The sequence below is a fragment of the Eremothecium cymbalariae genome, chromosome 1 (assembly GCF_000235365.1).
Source record: "Eremothecium cymbalariae DBVPG#7215 chromosome 1, complete sequence".
Lineage (NCBI taxonomy): Eukaryota > Fungi > Ascomycota > Saccharomycetes > Saccharomycetales > Saccharomycetaceae > Eremothecium > Eremothecium cymbalariae.
In genome coordinates, this window is record NC_016449.1 from 913,168 (window position 1) to 934,900 (window position 21,733).

At 40.3% G+C, this 21,733-nt stretch overlaps 13 protein-coding genes across 13 annotated transcripts; 8 read left to right on the forward strand and 5 right to left on the reverse strand.

Annotated features, from left to right (window-relative positions):
* Positions 1-202: 202 nt before the first annotated feature.
* On the forward strand, positions 203-4,549 carry MMS22 (Mms22p; the record flags this gene model as incomplete). The annotated part of the gene is made up of 1 exon (XM_003644435.1): positions 203-4,549. One exon carries the CDS (start codon positions 203-205, stop codon positions 4,547-4,549), a length of 4,347 nt encoding a protein of 1,448 aa, XP_003644483.1.
* An 83-nt stretch (positions 4,550-4,632) lies between these two features.
* On the reverse strand, positions 4,633-6,114 carry SWC4 (Swc4p; the record flags this gene model as incomplete). The annotated part of the gene is made up of 1 exon (XM_003644436.1): positions 4,633-6,114. One exon carries the CDS (start codon positions 6,112-6,114, stop codon positions 4,633-4,635), a length of 1,482 nt encoding a protein of 493 aa, XP_003644484.1.
* A 393-nt stretch (positions 6,115-6,507) lies between these two features.
* CUL3 (cullin CUL3) lies at positions 6,508-8,718 on the forward strand (the record flags this gene model as incomplete). Its single annotated transcript, XM_003644437.1, has 1 exon — positions 6,508-8,718. One exon carries the CDS (start codon positions 6,508-6,510, stop codon positions 8,716-8,718), a length of 2,211 nt encoding a protein of 736 aa, XP_003644485.1.
* An 89-nt stretch (positions 8,719-8,807) lies between these two features.
* Positions 8,808-9,566, reverse strand: CWC24 (U2-type spliceosomal complex subunit CWC24; the record flags this gene model as incomplete). Its single annotated transcript, XM_003644438.1, has 1 exon — positions 8,808-9,566. One exon carries the CDS (start codon positions 9,564-9,566, stop codon positions 8,808-8,810), a length of 759 nt encoding a protein of 252 aa, XP_003644486.1.
* A 249-nt stretch (positions 9,567-9,815) lies between these two features.
* Ecym_1444 (PEX28-32 family peroxisomal membrane protein) lies at positions 9,816-11,432 on the forward strand (the record flags this gene model as incomplete). The annotated part of the gene is made up of 1 exon (XM_003644439.1): positions 9,816-11,432. One exon carries the CDS (start codon positions 9,816-9,818, stop codon positions 11,430-11,432), a length of 1,617 nt encoding a protein of 538 aa, XP_003644487.1.
* A 381-nt stretch (positions 11,433-11,813) lies between these two features.
* On the reverse strand, positions 11,814-12,050 carry RPL38 (60S ribosomal protein eL38; the record flags this gene model as incomplete). Its single annotated transcript, XM_003644440.1, has 1 exon — positions 11,814-12,050. One exon carries the CDS (start codon positions 12,048-12,050, stop codon positions 11,814-11,816), a length of 237 nt encoding a protein of 78 aa, XP_003644488.1.
* A 296-nt stretch (positions 12,051-12,346) lies between these two features.
* TFG2 (transcription factor IIF subunit TFG2) lies at positions 12,347-13,591 on the reverse strand (the record flags this gene model as incomplete). The annotated part of the gene is made up of 1 exon (XM_003644441.1): positions 12,347-13,591. One exon carries the CDS (start codon positions 13,589-13,591, stop codon positions 12,347-12,349), a length of 1,245 nt encoding a protein of 414 aa, XP_003644489.1.
* A 286-nt stretch (positions 13,592-13,877) lies between these two features.
* Positions 13,878-14,390, forward strand: PRP18 (mRNA splicing protein PRP18; the record flags this gene model as incomplete). The annotated part of the gene is made up of 1 exon (XM_003644442.1): positions 13,878-14,390. The coding sequence occupies one exon, from the start codon at positions 13,878-13,880 to the stop codon at positions 14,388-14,390; it is 513 nt and encodes a 170-aa protein (XP_003644490.1).
* A 188-nt stretch (positions 14,391-14,578) lies between these two features.
* Positions 14,579-15,583, forward strand: ECT1 (ethanolamine-phosphate cytidylyltransferase; the record flags this gene model as incomplete). The annotated part of the gene is made up of 1 exon (XM_003644443.1): positions 14,579-15,583. One exon carries the CDS (start codon positions 14,579-14,581, stop codon positions 15,581-15,583), a length of 1,005 nt encoding a protein of 334 aa, XP_003644491.1.
* A 149-nt stretch (positions 15,584-15,732) lies between these two features.
* STF2 (ATPase-stabilizing factor family protein) lies at positions 15,733-15,993 on the reverse strand (the record flags this gene model as incomplete). The annotated part of the gene is made up of 1 exon (XM_003644444.1): positions 15,733-15,993. The coding sequence occupies one exon, from the start codon at positions 15,991-15,993 to the stop codon at positions 15,733-15,735; it is 261 nt and encodes an 86-aa protein (XP_003644492.1).
* Positions 15,994-17,336: 1,343 nt separating this feature from the next.
* Positions 17,337-18,815, forward strand: MDJ1 (Mdj1p; the record flags this gene model as incomplete). Its single annotated transcript, XM_003644445.1, has 1 exon — positions 17,337-18,815. The coding sequence occupies one exon, from the start codon at positions 17,337-17,339 to the stop codon at positions 18,813-18,815; it is 1,479 nt and encodes a 492-aa protein (XP_003644493.1).
* A 381-nt stretch (positions 18,816-19,196) lies between these two features.
* EMA19 (Ema19p) lies at positions 19,197-19,700 on the forward strand (the record flags this gene model as incomplete). The annotated part of the gene is made up of 1 exon (XM_003644446.1): positions 19,197-19,700. The coding sequence occupies one exon, from the start codon at positions 19,197-19,199 to the stop codon at positions 19,698-19,700; it is 504 nt and encodes a 167-aa protein (XP_003644494.1).
* A 680-nt stretch (positions 19,701-20,380) lies between these two features.
* On the forward strand, positions 20,381-21,661 carry MLO50 (Mlo50p; the record flags this gene model as incomplete). Its single annotated transcript, XM_003644447.1, has 1 exon — positions 20,381-21,661. One exon carries the CDS (start codon positions 20,381-20,383, stop codon positions 21,659-21,661), a length of 1,281 nt encoding a protein of 426 aa, XP_003644495.1.
* Between the last annotated feature and the right edge of the window lie 72 nt (positions 21,662-21,733).

Here is a 21,733-nt window from a genome sequence, read left to right on the forward strand (position 1 = left end):
ATCCTGGAACAGTATCTGTTGTTATTGTTCGAATTATCAACAATCCTGTTTATATGTTTATGTTAGCAACTAATTGCGGACTGTTTTTAACAGACGTCAGTTTTTTATGTTTTAAAGCTTTTCCTTCACCGCGTATCCTTAAACCAACTAGCATTTCGTGATTTTACCATCAAGTAGTGAATGGAGGTGGATTGGTTGAGAAATGGATGTGGATTCAATACCAGATTCACTCGCAGATGATGGCGAGGTTGTTTTGTGGAGGCCGTGGGCGGATGTGCCTGGTATGGATTCTTTACAGATAGAAGCTGACGATGTTAGGCGATCACAGGCGGTTGTAGAGATGGTACCGACATTGGGGCCTCAAAGGTCTTTAAGGAAACGGAAAGCTATTCAGAGAATGCCCTATAGTTTGGACAGGTTAAGACATCGTCAATTACTTCAAGGGTATGATATTTCGAATTTTGAGTCATTGGCTGATAATCTAAATCTTCCTAACATATCACCAATTCGCGAAGGCCGCGAAAGCATAACGGAGGCAAGGACTAAAAATTATAGAAATGTCGATGATAGATGGCTGCTGGAAAGTACCCAGGATGTGGGCAAGGGGACAGTAGGGTTTGGTGAAAATGGTGAAGATGATGAAGATCAAGATGAGTCGATTTTGTTTTCTAGAAGGCCGTATCAGTATAGATATGGAAGGAGCGGATTCCTTTCGCAGGGCTCTGAGCTGGGGAGTGAGAGTAGCACTAGCAGTACAGAAGCAGATAGTGATGTGGAAAGTTCAGAGGATATGATGGTCTTTAGAGGGAAGACTATTAATGTTAAGCATGGGTATCGAGGGATACTACCGAAGGCAGCATGGGAAAAGTCGTTGCACAACGATGAGCGGCGACAGTTGATGAAACGCAGCAGAGAACGAACAAGCGGAACTACACGTAGGGGGTTGGCCAAAAGAAAGAAAGGCAGACCATCGAATGTTCATGATGAAATATTGTTACAAGACATTGTTTCAGACAACCAGGCAGATAGGGAGTCGTCTGATCCTGATTTATATCAAGACCATGAAGCAATAAACAAGAGTAGCACATTTTATGAATTACGGGATTACTTTGATGACAAGTATTCTCAACTTTATAAATATGACGAACTTTCAGATGATGAAACTAAGACAGAAGTAAACCATATTATTACAAATGATAATGACGTTGAACAGAGACAAGATGAACGCCCCGCGATTGTTAAGTCGGCGCAGGATTTGGGTTCTAATGGACGTGACTTAAATATGTATATGGATTTAATTTACGATTCTGACTATGAAACAGAAAAGGAAGTAATAGAATTTAATGATGGTATTATAGACATGATGTTGAATACGACTAGGAAGAGGAAACCAAGGATTCAAGGTAAAAAATCCTCAAATAAAATTATGAACTCCAAATCTAATAAAAATCGCCTAGCTCATCGAAGAATTCCAAAGAGATCAATTAACACTAGGAGAAATATTTCTTCGAACCATTCATTAGCCACTTCTTCAGGAAGATCTCTGCACTTAACCCAACGCAACGCCGAACAAAAGCGTAGCGTAGATGATGAACCAGAGTCTAAAACAAACTTAAAGAAACCTCCGAACAAATCAGGCCAAATGGTCATTACTCCAGATCCATTGGCAGTAATATATAAGAAACCAAAACTATTCGTGCCTGTAATTGAAGGCTTAAGTGATAATTATATACTGCCCAGACAGTCTAAAAAATGGCACAGGGGTTCTAACGACATATCAGCAGAACCTACATTTAAAGCTTCCAGTCATCTATTAGATTCAGAGGTATTTAATAAGATCTTACAGGGTGGCGATTTTCAACCTCCAGGTTCAGTCATAGTCCATATAGCGACAAAGACCTACGTTGTTTCCAGATTATCTACTCATACAGCGGAAGAAATCAAAGCAGTATTCCAGCATATTGTAGATATAGGGGCTGTAAATGATGAAATAGTTACCATATCGAAACAGCTGTGTGATGTTCTTTGTTTTATCAACAAACCTGAGATATACGACGTAATCGATGAATTTCATCGCAACTTTAGATCTAAAGTCGATAAATTGAAAGATAGAGCAAAACCAATTCATTTTTATCAAATTTCTGTTTGCCAATTTATGCTACTTGAGATCACGAAATTCAATAACGTATCAGAACTTACCAAGATATCTATAGAACAAAAGATTATGGACCACGTTGTTTCATTTTTTAAGCTGTTATCACGGTGTTTTAGTATATTTACGAACACTAATGGTCTCGAACTGCTAATAGAAAGTTACCAGATTTTGGCCATCATACTTAGTCACATTTCTCAGTTGCCTGCATTATGGGAACGGCTACAGAAGCAGAAGTTCCCGCCAAATGTTTGTGAGATTCTCGTGACAATGTTTCCAATTAAATCGTCGTATTGGGATATCTTCAAGCCAGAACAAACTTTCAATGGTATTACTTCTTGGTTAAGGTTTATCGCTAGCTGTACAGATACACCTCTAAGTTGGAAAATTGATAACCGGTTGATTTTACAGCTTTACGAATATTTTAAAACTAGAAAATTCATGGACTTCGAGGAAGAATCAAATATCAAATCATATCCGATATTTCCCAGTGGTAATTTACACAACAGAAGCACAGTATTTAACTCTTTTTTGAGTTTAATTAATAAAGCAACGTTAACACCTGTCATATTAGAAAGGATAACACCAATAGGCACACTTCATGCTTTGTATTCCACTTCATTGTTAGTGAATAGGTTAAATTTATTATTCATATTAGGCACTAAAGTCCAACATAGTTATGAGAAGAGGTTTGAAGAGTTAATTGAACCGTACTTTAGAAATGGGAGTCCAAGTTCTCTCAAAATTCCCCAAATGGAGTTACTGCTAGAAGCACAATATTCAATCATTGAAATAACATTAAAAAATAGCATTGAGGTAAGAGGAAAGTCAGTCAATTTACTTTGGAAATACGTAAGAAAAAAGAGTGATGCAAAGATAATGAAGCTTTGGGAAAGTTTTCTTGGTAGGCTAAGAAATCTTTTTTCTAAATTCAAAACCACATCGGTTTTGATCTTAAAGAATATGGCACCAACCTTACACAACGTATTATCCGGCGAGTTTGAATATACTTTGGTTGAAAACATGTTACAATTATATCTCCCCAACTTAAATATATTAGGTCCTGAATGGGTTCAGCACCACTTGTTTCGAGTACTAGCAACACCAGCAAATAAAAATTTCGACATTTTAAATCATTATTGCTGTGTTATTAAATACTTAACAGAAACCAATGTTATTACTTGGTGGTCTGTTGTGAACTACAACTTGATAAATGGAGATGACACCATAATGTTACATTATTACACGAAGATCTGCGAATATAGCGACAGTTCATTTTTTAATCAAGCAAAAGACATGCTGTATTCAAAGGTTCTCGATTTTTTACTTAAGAGGACTGATCAAGCATTTAAATTATATTTAGTGGCGTTGAATCGGAGAGATCCTCGTTTCCAGATAGATTTCAATGGTAATCCGACTTTGTCTCAACTTCAAATGGTTAAAAAAACCATTAGAGCTCTACACAAAGCATCATATGATGATTTAATAGTAAAATTTGTTTCTAAGGTAAGAGATGCTTACCTTAATGATGCTTCTAAGAGAGATTTTTTCTATAATACTGTGAATTTTTTGAATAATAACTTTGTTGATCAAATTAAAGATACGCATGAATTCAATTATATGAAGGATGAATTTGGAATATCTGATGAAGAAGCCAAAAAGAGTTCATATAGGGATTATCTGATATCCTTAGGAACTGATGACGCAAGATGCATATTCATCGAAAAGGAACTAATGCAAATGTTCGCACACGGAAAGGACTTAACAAACCTTATTGTAAGGTTGAAGTCGTCACTAAGTTTATCGGTTTTTGATAATGCGTTAAAAGCATTTGTAGATATGATAAGTTCACATCCATTTGAACTCGGAGTAAGCGTTTTGCATATGAATTCAACATATGTACTACTTCGTATACTTAATGACTACTTGGAAGAGAATTGTGCACTGGTTACATCAAACGAATATTATGAATTAATTAGGCTACATCTCCATTTTAGTGACGGTCCTGCAATTAATTTCGACCAAAACACAAAATCTGTCTCCCGGCTACTTCTAGAAATTGAAATAGTTAAATTACAATGCTTAGTTGTTGAATTGTCCTATGGATTTGCTGAATCCTCAGATATAATACGCTCTCAACAATATTCCGCTAGCATGAAAAGTTCACTAGAATGCATAGACTATCCACATGTTATCAATGATGGTGCAAATCAATATTTGAAAGCAGGGGTTAAGGGCATTTTTGATAATCTTTTGTCAACGTTAACTTTAAAATTACCAGTTGAGATATCATTTAACGGTGATAAAGAAGCCCTTATTTCTAGACATAATGAAGTAATCGACGCTTTGATAAGCGATTTCCAAAACTCGTCCGAAAAAGGCCCTTTAGAAAATTAATTCACTAATCACACTCATGTATAATGAAAATACATAATAATAATGATTTATCTATCCAGAGCAGGTAAGCTGGTCTAACTGGGTTACTTAGCAATAGCCTTTTCTGCCTCCATCTTGTCCAGCTGCCTTTTCAAATCTAATAATGTTACAATACGTTTTAGTAGCTCTTCATGTTGTTGAATCACTAAGGAAGATGGCATAGTTGGCCTTATAGGGAGTCCTAGTTCTTGTAGGACAGAAACCAGTTTATTTTGGGTAGCTGGTTTAAAAGTTGAGATTTTCGAAGACCGTAAGTATACTCCAGGGGCTAGTTTTTCCCCATGCAAAGTAACACCAAGGTTCCTTCTCTCTTCTGCTGTGAAATTCTTAAGAAGATGTTTTGCATATTCACTATCTTGCTTTCTTCTCATAGCAGTTTGCATTTCTAGCTTCTGTTTTTTGTTCATTCTTGGAGGATGCGTTGGATCACTTGGTCTCTTGTTAGGAGAAGGTGAAGGTTGCGTTGACGAGACTGACTGAACCTCCTGTTTTACGTCTGCACGCTTCTGATCTCGGGACTGGCAGTTTTGTTGGTGCTGCATCTGTAATTGCTGCTTTTGTTGGGCAAATTGTTGTTGTTGTTTCATCCATGGATTTTCAGGTGGTGTTAGATCAGGCTTTCGCTTTCTTTGCTTATCATTAAGCAAATTATTATACAACTGGTTTATACCTTGTGAGCTCAAAAAATGGTTGACGCCATTGTCTGATTGTGGATGGTCGAGCAACCGCAACAAGGCTTCTCTCTCTTGTAAAGTTTTCTTGGCTGCCATTTCAAATTTCCTAGATTCCATTATAAGCGCTTCTTCTTCTGCAATCTCAGCTGCAGACCTAGATAATAGTCTAGTAAGATACTTTTTTCTTTCTATTTCTTGTTCCTTAGGATAATTTAGAGTCGGCAGCAGTGGATTGTCACGATCTTTTAGGAGAAAATAGGCCTTGCAAACCTTGTAAAATGCTTCCTTTAAGTCCTCCAACGTTCTCTTTTCATCATACGAATAATTGTCATAAATAATATACCACCTTAAATCATACTTTTTACAAAGATCAAAGAGGTATTTTACTTCATCATACTCCCATACCTGGATGGTATCATCGCCGGACTCCTTTGAACTAGCCTTATCATGAGATCCACTCATAAACTCCTCATAATCTTCCTTACTGAACTCTGGAATGGTCAATTTCTGATTATACTTACTGAAAGTATTCTTTTGAGGCTGATCACCCACTAACTCCTTAGACCCCTTTACCCAGTGATGCAATTTTACGTAAGGTGTCGCATAAAATTCTGCATATGTCCATGGAGAAGGCTTCAACTGAGAATTCAAATTCCCCTTAAACTTATTACTTGGCTGAATAACAACAGGAGGAGTGCTATCCCCTAACAAGTTAAACAATTCTCTCTGCATACCAGTGACTTGAGGCCTTGAGGTCTTGGTAGGTGCAACATTTCCTTGACTAGCCTGTAAACTGGGAGATGAAGACTTCGGACGGATATTCAACACATCGAATATATCTGAAGATGACATCTGCGAAATTTTATCCTATTAGCACTTAATATTGGCTCTCTATTTTTAATTCTTTTATTTATATATCGTAAACGAGAGATATTCTCGAAACTGTAGCTTTTTAAAACATTCAAATTTCCAAGGACTTACAATCACGTGATTGTAACTTGATAACAATCCAGCTTGTTAATGAGCTCAACTCCAGGTATAAATATTAGACTATCAACCATAGTCCATATAGTTGCTGGTATAGTTATATATTAGATTTTAACTTGATTGTGTTTGTTCTACATGACATTACCAACGCTGTAGTTCAGGGCCAATCATTGATCTTTATTGTATAAAGGAAAGTACAACTTTGAAGTGATCAGAGCGACTGTTTCTCGTAATAAGACTAGGAACAGCTGCCGCGTGATGAACGTATCTAAAAGAGTGAAAATAAGAGCACCTAGACACTCTTTTTCATCTAATAATGTTGATTTAGAGTCTTCTTGGCCAATTTTGGAGACTGCTATTGATTTAATTTACGACGGGAAGCAATCAACACTGTCCTTTGAAGAGCTGTACAGACTGGTTTATGACCTAGTAATACGCAAATATGGAGAGCAACTTTTAGAAAATGTGAAAGATGCTTTTACTCGAAGAATGAAGGATATTCATGATAGAGGGCTGTTCGTGGAACTATCTTCGATTGAGTTTTTACGTCGACTAAATGGAATATGGAACCATCAGAAATTATGCTTGAAGATGATCAGCGATACTATGATGTACATGGATAAGGCTCTAGCGTGGAAGGGTCGGCAAGCAAATGTGTATGTCCTTGGACTTGATTTGTTCAGGGATATTGTAGCGAAGCCAATTGCAGATAAAATCGTGAGTTCCATGATTATGGAGATAAATCGGGCTAGAAAGTCACTTGTTGATGTTGATATTTCTACGTTGATCAGCATTGTGGATATGATGCAGATATTAAACGAAGGGAACGAGACATTTTATACGTTATACTTCGAGCCTCATTTATTACAAGATGTAGGTTCCTATTATACCCAATGGCGTCAGCGGTACGCCGATGATGCGGTGCTGTATATCAACAGGGTACAGGAGGCCTTGAATAATGAACTAGCAGTATACAAGCGCATTACAAATGGGCAATCAGCTGTCAAATGTAATGAAGTGATGAAGAAGATTTTAATCTCCGATAATATCGAGTTTGTACTCCGAGATAGCGTTCATGATTGCATTAAGAATTCTGATACGGAAAACTTGCAGTTAATTATCGGCTTTTGTAAAGAACCCCAAGATGAACAAAAGTTTCTGGATACTTTATCAAATTGTGTTATGAATGACGGGTTTGCAATTCCAGAGAACCAATCTGTTAAAAAGAGGGCCCAACTCTCACTTTCTTGGGTGAAAGGGTTGATTGAAGTCAAGGATACTTACGAAAATATATTACACAAAGCCAATTGTCTGAATGGTCCCTACAAGAAATCCATGAGTGATGCATTAGCCAAAGTCATAAATAGTAAGCCTAATAAGTCTATCGAATACATTTCTACGTCCATTGATGGTGTCTTGCGGACCAACACAACGCTCAATAAGGAAATGCAGACGTTTCTGCAGGACTGCATTGGCTTTTTTGCATTGATCAGGGACAAGGATCTGTTTGAATTGTTTTATAAGCAGCAGTTTTCGAAAAGATTGTTACAACAGAAGTCTTCACTGCAATTAGAACAATGGATGATCAGTAGAATGGCTACTGCAGTTGGAATTGACTTCACATCAAAATTGGAAGGTATGTTCAGGGACATCAATGTTTCTCATGGGTACGATAAGAAGTTCAAGGGATCTGAAATAATGGGAATTGATTTTCAAGCTAAGGTACTGACGCCAACGTTCTGGCCTTTTAAACCTATGGAAACATTGACCCAGGATGTCGTTCTTCCACTGGAGTTGCAAGATCTGAAGATAGCATACGAAAGTTTCTACTTAGAAAACCATTCGGGGAGAACGCTTAAGTGGGCATATCATTTAGGTTCTGTTGAAATTGGTTTCCAGTTCAGTAAGACCTACCATGATCTAAGCATGTCAGTGTATGCTGCTACAATATTTCTATTATTTCAGGATTATTCGTCATTAACAATGCAGGAAATTGGTGATTTAACACATATACCAGAGCCAGAACTGGTACGTCAACTACTATCTTTATCCACAATACCAAAAACAAGAATATTAAAGAAACTGCCGCTTACCAAGTCGATAAAATTGACTGACATTTTTTCAGTTAACTACGAGTTCAGTGTCCCTTCCAGAAAAGTTAAAATTGTAACAATCTTAAAGTCTGAGGCTACTCCATCTTCTGGAAGTACTCCTTTTCCAGCTACCAAGACGATCGCTGACGAGATTGATGAAAACCGTTTGCAAGCCGTAAATGCTGCTATTATAAGGATCATGAAGTCGGAGAGAAAACTCACTGACGACAAACTTCATAACATCGTTAGCGAATTACTCTCCTCCAAAATGAAGGTCACAAAAGAGTTTTTCAAAAAGAGTACAAATAATTTAATTGAGAAAGAATATTTACAACGTGATATTGACGACTCTGCGACCTTCCATTATTTGCCCTAAAGTTTTGCACTGCATTTTGAATCTCAACTCATTCAAGATTTTTTTTAAAAAAACAGAAATCTGATGTAATATAATATACATTAGTCTATTCATACTTTTTTTTGGCTGTCCAAAAGCTTTTGTAGCTTAGTAGCCATTTTGACGACGCCTTGTGTATCTTCTTTACATATAGCACAGTTAGGAGTGATTTTAACCCGATTCATAAAACACTTGGAACAAAAATAATGACCACATTTTGTTACAACGGGGGATTTATAGTTTTCCTCACAAATGATACACTTGAAAGGTATATCTTCAACCTCTTTTTCCAACTCTGTCTCTTCCTTATCCTTAACCTTCCATTCCTGGTTTAATTTCCAACCAGCCTTAAAGTCATCTCTAGAATGTAAGAATTTACAACTATCACCATAACCGCAATACCCCGTCTGCTTAAAATCTTTACACACATCTGGCTGATAGTCCATCAGAATATTCGTCCGAATATTACGACCAACCGCCGGCTTTACATACGATCCTCGTAGCTTCTGCACAGACGTCTCGCTCTCCATCTCTCTATCAAACGCCTGCTCTCTCGTAGCATGGCCCATCACAGTTAAGGTATCCTGAGACGCCTTCTTTACGGCATTAGCATCACCACCATCATCCCAACCATTCAAATTGCCTGCAGTATTGCACGTACCTGCAGCCTTGTCATCTTCTTTCCCATCAGGAATGCTCTCGGACGGAATTACCTTCCTCTTCTTAACCAAAACCTCTGTACAAATTTCAGATTCATCCTCTTCTTGCAGACTATTGACTATCTTGAGCTTCTTCTGATTACCTCCTTTGATACCCCTCTTCTTAAACATAAAAAGAACTGCTTTAGATCTCTAGACCTCTCTAATAGATTTAGTTGGTCTGTCGCTGTTAATGAGATGTGGTGCGTTATGGAATTTTCGTTTCAGGCAAAAAAGTTCATACTTTTCTCCCTTACTTCAAGGCTAGCCAGCGTTGAGGAACAAAGCAAATTAAATTCAAACTCAGAGAGGGCCTCAAAGGTGTAGATTGGAATATCGTGGCTCAAGAAGTTAGAAGTAATCATAGTAGTGGAGTTTGATATGAGCAATTCGAAAAAAGAGACAAGGGCGCAGTTTGTAGATGAGTCCCATGGGTTGCCTTATGGAGGCAAGAGCACTCAAAGTCTTCGTAGTGCTTTGAAGCAGCGGAGACCATCTGCAGATGGTCATTATAGTACTGGTGATGATGATAAAGAAGATGAATTAGGTAGTTTAGTTGTTTCGTCGCCTTTGCTGAATTCTACGCCTCCGACGGTGACGAAATCATTAGTGAAATTGTATCCTTATCTGATCATCGCAGATAGGGTTTTGAGTATGTTGACGTGGACTACTGATGATATATGGGAAAGTGTTTTGCTGGTAATTTGCTTTATGACCAGTGTTATCTATTTCGAGGCTTTGATTAAATTCTTTGGTCATTTGCTGATTGTTGGAATTTTATGGGGGTATTCATTGCTGGACAAGTACGTTGAGGAAACGATACGAGATCGGCCAACGTTGGACGATATTGTACAAATGATGTCCAGGGTTGTTACAAAGTCTGATTTGATGCTTTCGCCAATCAGCGTTTTGAATGGCAACGATATAAAGAGGCTGTTGTTTACTATGGTGTTTCTATCTCCAATATACATGATTATTACAATGTTTATGATTCCTCCAAGGAAGTTTGTTCTGGTTGCCGGGGTTTATCTGTTGACTTATCACTCTTCGTGGTCCTGTGTGACTAGGAAGTTGTTATGGCGTTTTAAGTTGGTGAGATTGCTCGCCTTCTACGTCACTGGCTTGGATCTTGGTGGTGTTAACAAGAATAAAGGAGGTATATTTGCAGCGGTCCACAAAAAGGTTAAGAAGCTCTCTGGCACCAAGAATGGTGCTAACGAGGATAAGCCAATCCGGTTCACATATGTTCTTTATGAGAATCAAAGACGGTGGCTCGCTATTGGCTGGACTTCTAACATGTTGAGCTACGAAAGGAGTGCGTGGACTGACGAGTTTTTGAATGAGGCACCCCAACCAGATCAATTCAAGCTCCCTGAAGAAAATGGAGGCATGATTTGGAGATGGGTGGATAAAACGTGGAGACTAGACATGACCAATGATGGCGCGATCCATTTGCCTAGCACGAGACTCAAGACTACAGCCACGCCTAACTCCGACGACGGTTTTATCTATTATGATAATACATGGAAGAAACCATCCACTGAAGACTCCTTTTCTAAATATACCAGACGCAGACGATGGATTAGAACCGCCGAACTAATTAAGCTTGGATCTATCGGCGATGCTGACGATGAGCCAATGTCTACATTTATCTCAGAGGACGATGCAGAGGTTCTTGAAGACGTTGCTGCGGGTGGAAGGAAGGTCGTAAGGTTTGGGGAGGACGAATCTAGTCCTCTCGGTTCGCGTGAAAGAAAAGTATCCTTCAGTGAAGTAGATGACATTCACATCATACCATCACCCGAAGAGGAAAATGGAACTACGAGTAATAAGAACAGTATTTCGGGCCCAGTAAAGGACAGGTCTAAAAACAAGCCAGAGGAAGAAATTGAAAATACTAAACTTGAATGTATTCCTGCAGAAGAGAGTGAAAGCGCAAAGAATGCGCAACCACCATCTAATCAGAAAGAGTCTCTAGCCGATAAGAAAAGTGTATAGAGATTTCTTGTTTGGCAAAAAGCCAATGTAGTCATATCCCACTAACGAGTTTCGAGAAATATATAAACACATTTATCTTATAGCTTTTCAACATGTATCTCACCATAATAAATTCAACCCATTCCTAATCACTGACTGCTTGGTTCTCCTGGTCCCAATCTATCTGGAAGCCCACTCCTTATACTGATATACTAATAAACAATATTACAACAAAAAAAGCATTAAAACATAAATGAATTAAATCAAACTTAAAAATGCATTATAATCCATTTTTTTATATTCTTTCTGGCCTAATAACACAAAAATAGCAAAATATAAAGGGATCCCAAAATCTTTAGTGTCACCAAGCCGCATCAATTATACAGCTGTAAAGACAGACACTTACAACTTGTTAACCTTCAAAGTTGGTGGCAAAGATTGAATCAACTTCTTAGCCTTACCAGCATCATTGAGAATCAAAGTGTACAAGGTTTTTTGACCTCTAATCTTGAACTTGGTTTGTCTAAAAGCCTTACCATTTTTGTTCAACTTCTTGTTGATCTTGATAGTGGCTCTCTGAACGTCCGATCTTCTGGTCAAGTCCAAAAACTCCTTGATGTCAGTAATTTCTTTAGCCATTTTTCTCTTTATCACTGGTATCTGTAGACTGAGTGTTAAAACAATCCTACGAAACAAATACTAGCTGTATCTATTCAGTCAATGCCTCCTCTTTGTCATAGCTCAAGTACTGTTTGCATCGTGCGTCTGGCAACGGTGAACTGGCCCTCGAGCGCTGCGTCAAACTGCAACCTTGCATTACACGCCCGTCGGTGCCTGAAAGAATTCCTCGAGAAAATTACAAAAATAGAATTTATTTTGCGGATGTATGGGTTATATATATTTTGGATAGAATGTACTGATGGTAAATTGGACAGTCATAGGACATCTTCCATCTCCACATCTTCCAGTTCGTCATTTTCGTCTTCTTGGTTACGGTCAGTTCCCAGTGGGTTGTCAATGCCTCCATTAGAAGAGCCCTCGGCTTGATCGTCAATGCCCGCTAGTTCGCCCAACCTTGCAGCTCTTTCGGCTTCCTTTAACTTCTTGTATTCAGTCTTTAAGGTATATTTTAGGGCGTAGGGGCCCTTCTTCACCAATAGAGCCACTTGATCGAGGGATTCCTTCAAGTAGGCTTCAGGCTGTCTAGTACGTTCTTTTAAACCTTTTAAAGACCAGTAATCATACTCGTCGAATAGTTTAAATAGATAATCCAAAAGTTCCTTTTTGGGCATCCGGATTGCTCTTTGGTTGTTCTTTCTTTCCTTACCGACTTTTAAGAACTTTGAGGTGTCTGATCTCATAGATAGACCGGCATTGCTCATAGTGACACCGGGGGTTTCGTCGAGGACGGTGACGGTTGGTTTATGGACATTTCTAACGATCTGCTTCCGTTGTTCGACAATTTTGTGATAATTTGGATCGTCAATGGAGGGAATTAGTTGGCATTCGTGACAGACAGTGCCTGTGATAGACGTCTTTTTGGGGATAGTCTTGACATAAGGGATATATCTATCCCTTCCGTCTCTATCTGTCATAACCCTGTTCTGAAACTTCTTTTTATTATTATATCTCCTTCTCATCTGCTGCTGTCTCTTTTTAAGTTCCTCTTCCCTTTCCTGCTTCCGTAGGAAGGCTTGCTTCTGTTTTTCTGGATCGGCTGCCAGCTCTTGTTCTCTCTGTTGGTACTTCTTTAAATTTTGTTCAGTGAAAATATATTGGTTTTGGACTTGTTTCTTGGTTAGCTCTAAGTCGTATTCATGCGGGATTTCCTCATTATCTTTGTCATCATTAAGAATGAGCTGGATGGATTGATCTTTCTTGTTGATTTTGATCCTTCCCAACTCCTGACCATTCAAGTTCTTTGGATCCCTCCATTTCTCTGATAAGAACTTTGGAAGACGCACTAACCAAATACGCCGATCACTATCCTTCAAATCAAGGTCTAAGGACTCTTCGTAAATTTTCCTTTCATTGTTTTCTATGTCGTTACCATCAAACACCTCTTCACCTTGGGATAAATATTCGTCACCAGAATCATGACCCAGAGTAGTCGTTGTAGTCTTTTGTCCTTGTGAACTGCCTTGGGTACCAGAATCCACCTTCCTATTCAACACTGCCATTACTCTTACACGGACTATATGGCTGGCCTGTACTGATCAATGAAGTAGGACTGACCAGGGGGGGGGGGGAGTGTGGGGGGACGGGGGTTAGTGGCAGGAGGAAGCTCTTGTAAATTCTGTCAAACCACACAGTTGCTTCGTGAAGAAGAATTCAGGCTAAATTTCGCTTTTCAAAAATTCGTTTAGAACGGGGCATCCCCATCCCATATATATACACTATAAAGGTGCATAAAACGACAACCGTATCGGCAACAAACTTTGTGCAAGCACGGCATAGAGAACGTAGATGAGTATTGAACGTATTCAAGAAGTGATCAATCAGGAATCCAACTTGTCCACTGTTATTGTTCCGAAGGATATCCCTGATGGTGACTCTCTGTTACAATTAAAATGCAATCTTTATATTCATATCTTACTTAAGGAGTGGGAAGGCACCAGTGATCCTCCATATATGCCAGATAAGTTCCAGGAGGTAAAACGGAATCTCTGCCCTCTTCTTGTGCAGCTACGAAAGGGTGCTCTGTCGGAAAACTTGTTCACCTCTTTAGCGTCGATTCTGTACCATCTGCAACAGGATGAATTCACGAGGGCTGAACAATGTTACATGGACCTAAGTTTGGGGAAGGTTGCGTGGCCCATTGGAGTGACCTCTGTGGGTATTCATTCTGGCAGTAGCATGTTGTCGTCGCACGTTAATAGGGCTAACGTTATGAAAGACGAGGTTACCAAAGATTGGATCATACAGATTAAGAGACTGATTACCTTTAAGAGAGCTATGGCTGAGGATGAATCAGAGTAAGCATAACAGTTCAAGGAGGTAAATAATTCCATATAGAAGTTTGCATTACATCTTTCCTGTATTTTATAAGACAGCAGTCGGTATTAATTATGTCACTTGTAAATATATATATGGTAAAAAAGATATTTCTATACACATATCCTGGACGCCTCCCACGCTGGTTAATCACAGAGACCCGTTAGCATACAATGAGCAAGTTAGACGCAAGAAGAGTGTGGGTTGACGGCTGTTTCGATTTCACTCACTATGGGCATGCACGGGCTATCTTGCAGGCAAGAAGGACAATCCCACTTTCAGATCTCGCCTCATGTCTGATTTGCGGTGTTCATAATGACAGGGATATAGAGTTTAACAAGCATGCAAAACCAGTGATGTCACAGGAGGAACGCTATGGGCACATAAGGGCTAACCGTTGGATCCATACCGTTGTGGAAAATGCCCCTTACGTCACTCAGCCAGAGGTTCTGGACAGCCATGGCTGTTTATACGTTGTCCACGGCGATGACATTTCCACTGACTCCAATGGATACGACTGCTATCAAAAAATGAAGGATGTGGGTCGTTTTAAGGTAGTCGATAGAACTGCAGGTGTCAGCACTACGGATATCATCCATAGGATTCTTACTGGTACTGCGTCTCCGGAGGAATCTCCGCTTAAAGACATTGCCGCACTAAAACTGTTTGCAACATCTGAGGATGGCTTCAGTCCTTGGGCTTGGGTCTTTGATTCCACTATCGACAACGTTGTTGTCGAAGGAGGTTACCAATGGGATCCTTCAAATGTGGTATATGTCCAGCACTCGTTTGATTTGCTGCATATTGGCCAAATTGATAGACTAAGGCAACTGAAGAAGCTTTCTGGCAACAAGAAGCTCCTCGTAGGCATCACCAATACCAGTGACAACGACGCCGCCGCCAGCAACAACAATGTTGCTCAGTTATACATGAGCAGCAAGGAACGTGTTCTAGGCGTCCTCAGCTGCCGCTACGTCGATGCTATCATTATCAACCCTCGTCACACCTTTAAGATTAACACATCCAACATGGAACACTGGGAACTGGCTGACCCCCGCCTAGACGACACGCCTTTCAACTACCTCAACAAACAAACCATCGTCGACCGCATCCTTCAGAATAAAGATTACTACGTCGCCAGGAACATAAGGAAAGGCATGGACCCGCAAAACCCGTAGTACATACCTGTGGTATACATACCTGTATACATAACTCATAAACACGGAACGCTATATTACGTCTATACGTATACACAGATATACACGCAGATAAACAAACAAGATAAAACCATCATTGGAGGAAACATTACCAAATCAAAAAACTTCATTCAAACCTCATATCTCTGAACCTTCTCCAACTGAGCCTCCCTGGCCTGCGAGTTGGACCCCCTCCTAGCCTTGTTAAAAACCGGAGCAATCTCACCAGAATCAATCAAATCCGCAATCTCATCCCCAGGCTTACCCCAATTCCCCCGGCCAGACCCATCCTTCTTCACATTATTGGGAGGCGTGCCGTAATACCCATTATGGGTAAAATAACGCGAGTCAGCCTTAGATTCATGAACAGTCCACTTATTGGTCCTTGTCATTTTTTAAAAATAAATATACTATTTCAGAACTTCCTTCCTTTCTATAACCACAGCACCTTAGTCCAGAAACAAGATGCCTAACTCAAATCAACCAAACAAACAAAAATACACAAAGGTTAATAAAATTTCCCTTGCCTTCTACGACGATGTCCTTCTTGTACTGTAACCCCTTGGCAGGACTTACTACGCTACCGTGAACTAACTTTGATCCTATATTTATATACATCGGCTGGCTTGCCGCACGATAAGATTATCTAAAGAGAAATACATAGAAAAACTATCGAATCTATTAGCCCCCTAAATTCCTCACGAAGGACAAATGGGATAGTGTTTTGGGCCAATAACACTGCGGTCTAGGCGTCAGAAGGGAAATGAAGAGTGTTGCTTAGCTACAGAGTGCCATCACGTGATTAACCAGCCCCTTAATACAATATGTGGTTCACGGGTGTGTTGATATCTGGCCGGGTCTCCTGTGTCGCACGCTGGTTGGCATGACAGTGTCTCATGTCAATGTGAAGTCAGTCGGAGCCAGTCAACAGCTCGTACAGTGGTGAAGGTCGTAAATAGAGCATCGATGGTAATATGGAATATGTAGGCTGTGTGGCGCCACACCACCTATCTTGCGTGGGGAACGCAATAGATTCATGTGTTAGAGTGGCATACCGTGAGAACCGGTAATCAAGCGACGAAATACATGCTCAGCCAGCGTCAGAAGACAATTGTTTGGCTTATGGAGATGGGGGGGTGGTTCGTATGGTCCATGCGGTTTTTGCATATCGTTCTCTCGAGCCTTCGGTGTTGTCTTATGTCTTGTGTCTTGTCTTTATGTGGGCCCCTGAGGATGCCATTATGAGACCACAACATGCGATTGTAACTGAGTGCATGTCTCCTACATGTGCTTCGTGTTCAAGTCTAACAGGCCATGTCAGGTACATTATGTCAATTGACATGTTAGTCATGAACAGCTGGTGCTCCCTTGCATAGTAGAGAGAAGTCCTACAAGAATATACAGAGACATCAGGGACAGCCGACAGGTCAAGAAATACCAACGGGTCAAGAAGACACCGAAGGGTCAAGGGGATAGACTACGGACGGGTTATTTGCCCCTGAGACATATATTAAACTTAATTAATATATATATATGCTTTCAATTAGTTGATATCGTCTTTTACGTTGCGTCGTTGTTGTAGTTATTTCAATAGAATGAAATGGAAACTCAGAGGAAGCAGAGAAGTATGCGTGGAGAGGAATAAACTTAGATACTTCAAAGTGAGACAATCGAATACATAAACGGTTGGACTGGTTGCAGTATCTGCTGGGTACGGTGATTAATAGGGACAATAATGTTTAGATTATTAATAGGGAGGTCATCAGGAAGAGTTTTGTTAAAGAGACAGGCAGCAGGGTTTTCTAATGTAGCTAGTGGAAGATTTTGCAATGGAGTTTTTGGAAGGACTTTTCATAGTGGACGTAGATTATGCCAGGAGATTAGAGATCCATATGAAACGTTAGGTGTTTCACGGGATGCTAGTACTTCGCAGATTAAGAAGGCGTACTATAAGCTGGCTAAAAAGTACCATCCAGACATCAATAAGGATGAGGGTGCGGAAAAGAAGTTCCATGATTTGCAGAATGCATACGAAATCCTCTCAGATGAGAGTAAACGGAGCCAGTACGATCAATTTGGTGCGGCAGCGTTTAGCCAGGGAGGTGCAGCTGGTCCTGGGAACGGGGCTGGTGGGTTCCAAGGAGGATTTGCCGGTTTTGGCGGGTTTGAAGGTTTCGGAGATTTTGGTGGTATTAACTTTGAAGATCTGTTTGGTGCGGCTTTTCGAGGTGGTTCAGGCTCTGGGGCATCAGGTGCTAGGGGTAGGAATGGAGCAAATTTTGTGCGTGAATATAAAGGAGATTCTATCCACGTACCATTCAATGTATCGTTTAAGGACGCTGTATTTGGTTTGAAAGGTATCAAGTTGAAATATTCCGCATATGATCAATGTGGTACATGCGCGGGATCGGGACTGAAAAGTGGTGCGAAGCGTTCTTCATGTTCCATTTGCCATGGCACTGGGACGCAAATGCATGTACGTGCGGGCTTTCAAATGGCATCGACCTGTACCCAGTGTAATGGTGAAGGATCTAGCATTCGCCGTTCTGACCAATGCAGCTCCTGTCGTGGTGAAGGTGTAGTATTTAACAGACAGAAGGAGATAGATGTGGATTTACCCCACGGGTTGCAAGATGGCGATGTTGTGAAGGTCCCCTCACAAGGTTCCTTCCCTCATGTTCAAGTCGATCCTGAAATGTCCCATACAATTCGCACCCGTAGAGGTGATCTATTGATCCAGATTCGTGTGGAAAGAGACCCTCGTTTCCAAATTCGTAACAACTATGACATTTGGTACACACAGGATATCCCCATAACCACTGCAGCTCTAGGTGGTGTCGTAAACATCCCAACTGTGGATGGTGAGCAGTTACGATTAAAAATTGCACCGGGTACACAACATGAACAAGTAGTATCTGTTCCAAATAAAGGTGTTCCAAAAGGTCTCACGGCGTCCCGCGGTGATATGAAGGTACAGTATAAAATATCCTTGAGAAAGCCTCAATCAAAAGCTGAAAAATATTTGTGGGAAGCATTGGCTGATGTTACCGGTGATAATACCGCAAAACGTACTGAAAATCTAGGCTCCTCTTTCTGTGCCCAGAAATCGTCTGCCAATTCTACCCCTGAAAATCCTGATGAGCCCAGTACCCTTGGTAAACTTGAACGATTCATTTCCAATGCCTTCAAAAGTATTAAGGGTGAAAACAAATGAACCAATGAATCTTCTGTCCTTTGTCGTTTAATCTTTTCTCTCTTTGAATCTTACATATATGTATGCATCTATGTACGTATATATTGTATATAACTACTCTGGTCTTTCGATAGGTCAAGAGTTCATCTGTAAATATAATTTATTTATAAATATGTACGTCTATGATGTGCTGACTCTTTTTACTGCTGCATCGAATATCTGGGCTTTTTCCAAGACATAAAAAAATTGTCCTCTAATAATAAGATTTCCGTTCTCACTACAACAGCTACATGTAGTAAGATACGCAGACTAAGTATCTATATTTACCCATTGTGACCGATACAATTATTCCACTGCGTACAAGAAATCATAAAAAATACTGATTGCCTTACTAAAGATCTAATGCTATCTCTATTGGAACAGAAATTCTACTACTTCTTCTTCCTTATTAATATCCCGATAAGCACTATCATCGATTCAACATCTGTCATCCCTGAAAAATATCACCTGGCCCCAGGCCTACTCAATTGGCATATTAGAACCAATAATGACTTCATTCTATATGAGAACGACACAATCCTTAAGGTTTTCACCGCTATAGAATTACTTTTCCAAGTTCCTTTTTACATCTTCGCTACAAGAAGTCTTTTAAAATTCTGGAAACTCTCCTCAATGAACACGGATGAAGCGAAAGCCGCTCGTTTTACATTGTGGCATAAACTAGCTGTGCTTATGCGCCTTTACGGTTTAAACGCCTCGAGCACCACGCTGTACCTGCTTTGGCAAATCTGGCACCGTGGCTACTACCCTACAACCGGCCTTCCTATGTCCCCACAAGATAAATTGAAACTTGGCCTACTTTACTTGCCCTACTTCTTGCTTCCTGTCAGACTAATTTTCGCGTAATTGAACACCTACTACTTACTACCTACCTACTGAGCCCCGCATCCTTTACGTCCTATGCAATTTTGGAGGTATCTTGGCTTGACATCACATGATGATTGATAACCTACCACTGCTCATTTTTTGCGTTAGTTAGGCTTCAACCTTATATTGGTTTCATCCTGAGACCCATACACTTCGGGCTGTGTAGACATCACCCTCAGTATCCACAAGCCTGCTCCTAAATAGGAATTTCGTACACACACGTCGAGAAATATACTGTAACACAATTTTGCATATGCAGTCTGCTACTTTGAGTTTATTTGTTTTCTAGTTGCTGGTTAACAAGTATAATTTCTCTCAACCTAAAACTTTCTTGAGGTGCGTGCCTTGCATGGCGGTGTGTTTTTGCAGACATATGACTGGACTGAAGGTGACCTCTTAATCTGTATCAGGTCTCAGTACAAGATTTAATAGGGCTTTTGAATGGGCAGTATATATAACATACTTTACGACAACTGCTATTAATAACACTATTTTTGGTTGGTCAAACGGAAAGGGAAGCAACGATCTTTATATTATTGAAGTTGGATCGCTTTCTTCAGAAATAGAACGGGACAAGACGGCGACGCTCGTTGTGTCTTATTGATATAAATATCCTATTCTATCAGTTTAAGAAATTCTAAAGATATGACGCTATAACCATGCCTAAATATAATGACAAATTTAGCAATAGTTTGAGCTCTTCGGGAATTGAAGATATGGCTTCTACAGCTCCAGCCATAAGACAGCCTCAATACATACCCCCGCATGTCAGGCTCTATCAGGCCAGGCATAAGGTGCGCCACAAGGATCTCGCTACGGATAGTGGTATAACTATTGATTTGTCCGATGAGGAATCGAAGAGCTTGCTTTCACATAGTGTTCCGTTTATCGATGATAAACGGAATACGGTGTTTTCAAATTGCTCTTCTATTTTCTCTTTGCGAAGCCCTTATACGACAACTAGTGAGGCTCCCGATGCAGTTTCATGCTCGAAGGATGGGGTGGGATTTGTTCCTGGAGATGAGCTGATGCTTATCATGGAGAAGGATATTTCATATGAATCTATGGCATTAAGTATGGAGCCGGACGCTGCAAGCTCTGCGGACTCCCTCGAGCTTTTGCACTCTCTTGACTCGTCGTTGGGCAGAATGCCAACCCTCCCTCCTAGGCAGGCCCAAGAGGATGCAAAGTATCGTCAAGAAATTGGTGCCTTGAAGTGTCGGATTCAGAAGTCAGAATCCCGAAAGAGTAACCAACTGGAACGTGAAAGAAGACAGATTCAAAAAAGATGTCTGTATGTCGCAGAACAATGGCAGAACTTAATGTTCATGGATCGGGATGTCTGGTTGATTGAAATACGGAAGCGCAACTTGGAATGGGATGGAATCCCATGGCAGTTCAAAAACGAAATTTACAGCATGTGTCTCTGGAGTTTCACTTCTTTTCCCAGCGATGCCGTAGATCCCGCCATCGAGAGGCTCTTCAAGGCCATAAAACTTTTGTTTTTCGAAAGGACACAGGAGGTAGCATGGAACCTTCACAGAGGCTCCAAATGGTGGCAAGGCACGCCGCTAGAACCTAGAATCATAGAGGAGCTCGCTGCTGAATACCCTTCTCTCTTTTGTCACCTACAGGACACCCTACACCTCGGCATATGGCACGACTTTCTATTCAAAATCCCCCTTCATGCCCTTGCCAATAGCATCATTAACAAGCCGAGAGACTTCCCTTCCTACGAGGATTGGCTTTTATGTTTGTTCGATGGGCTCATTATTTCCTCATACTACCACGAACTCGACTCTGCGTGGCTCAAAATAACCAAACACATATTAAAACATAACCATTATAAGTTCTTCGGCAACGTTCAGGAAGTCATGGAGGAGGTTGAGAAGGTTCAATTGGATATATATGGCCTGTTGAACTGGCTGCGCCAGCCTTAGAATAGAACTTCGTACCCAGTGACCCTTGATTTCTTCACATAAGGGGAATTCGAGGTTCGGTTTTCCAGTTGG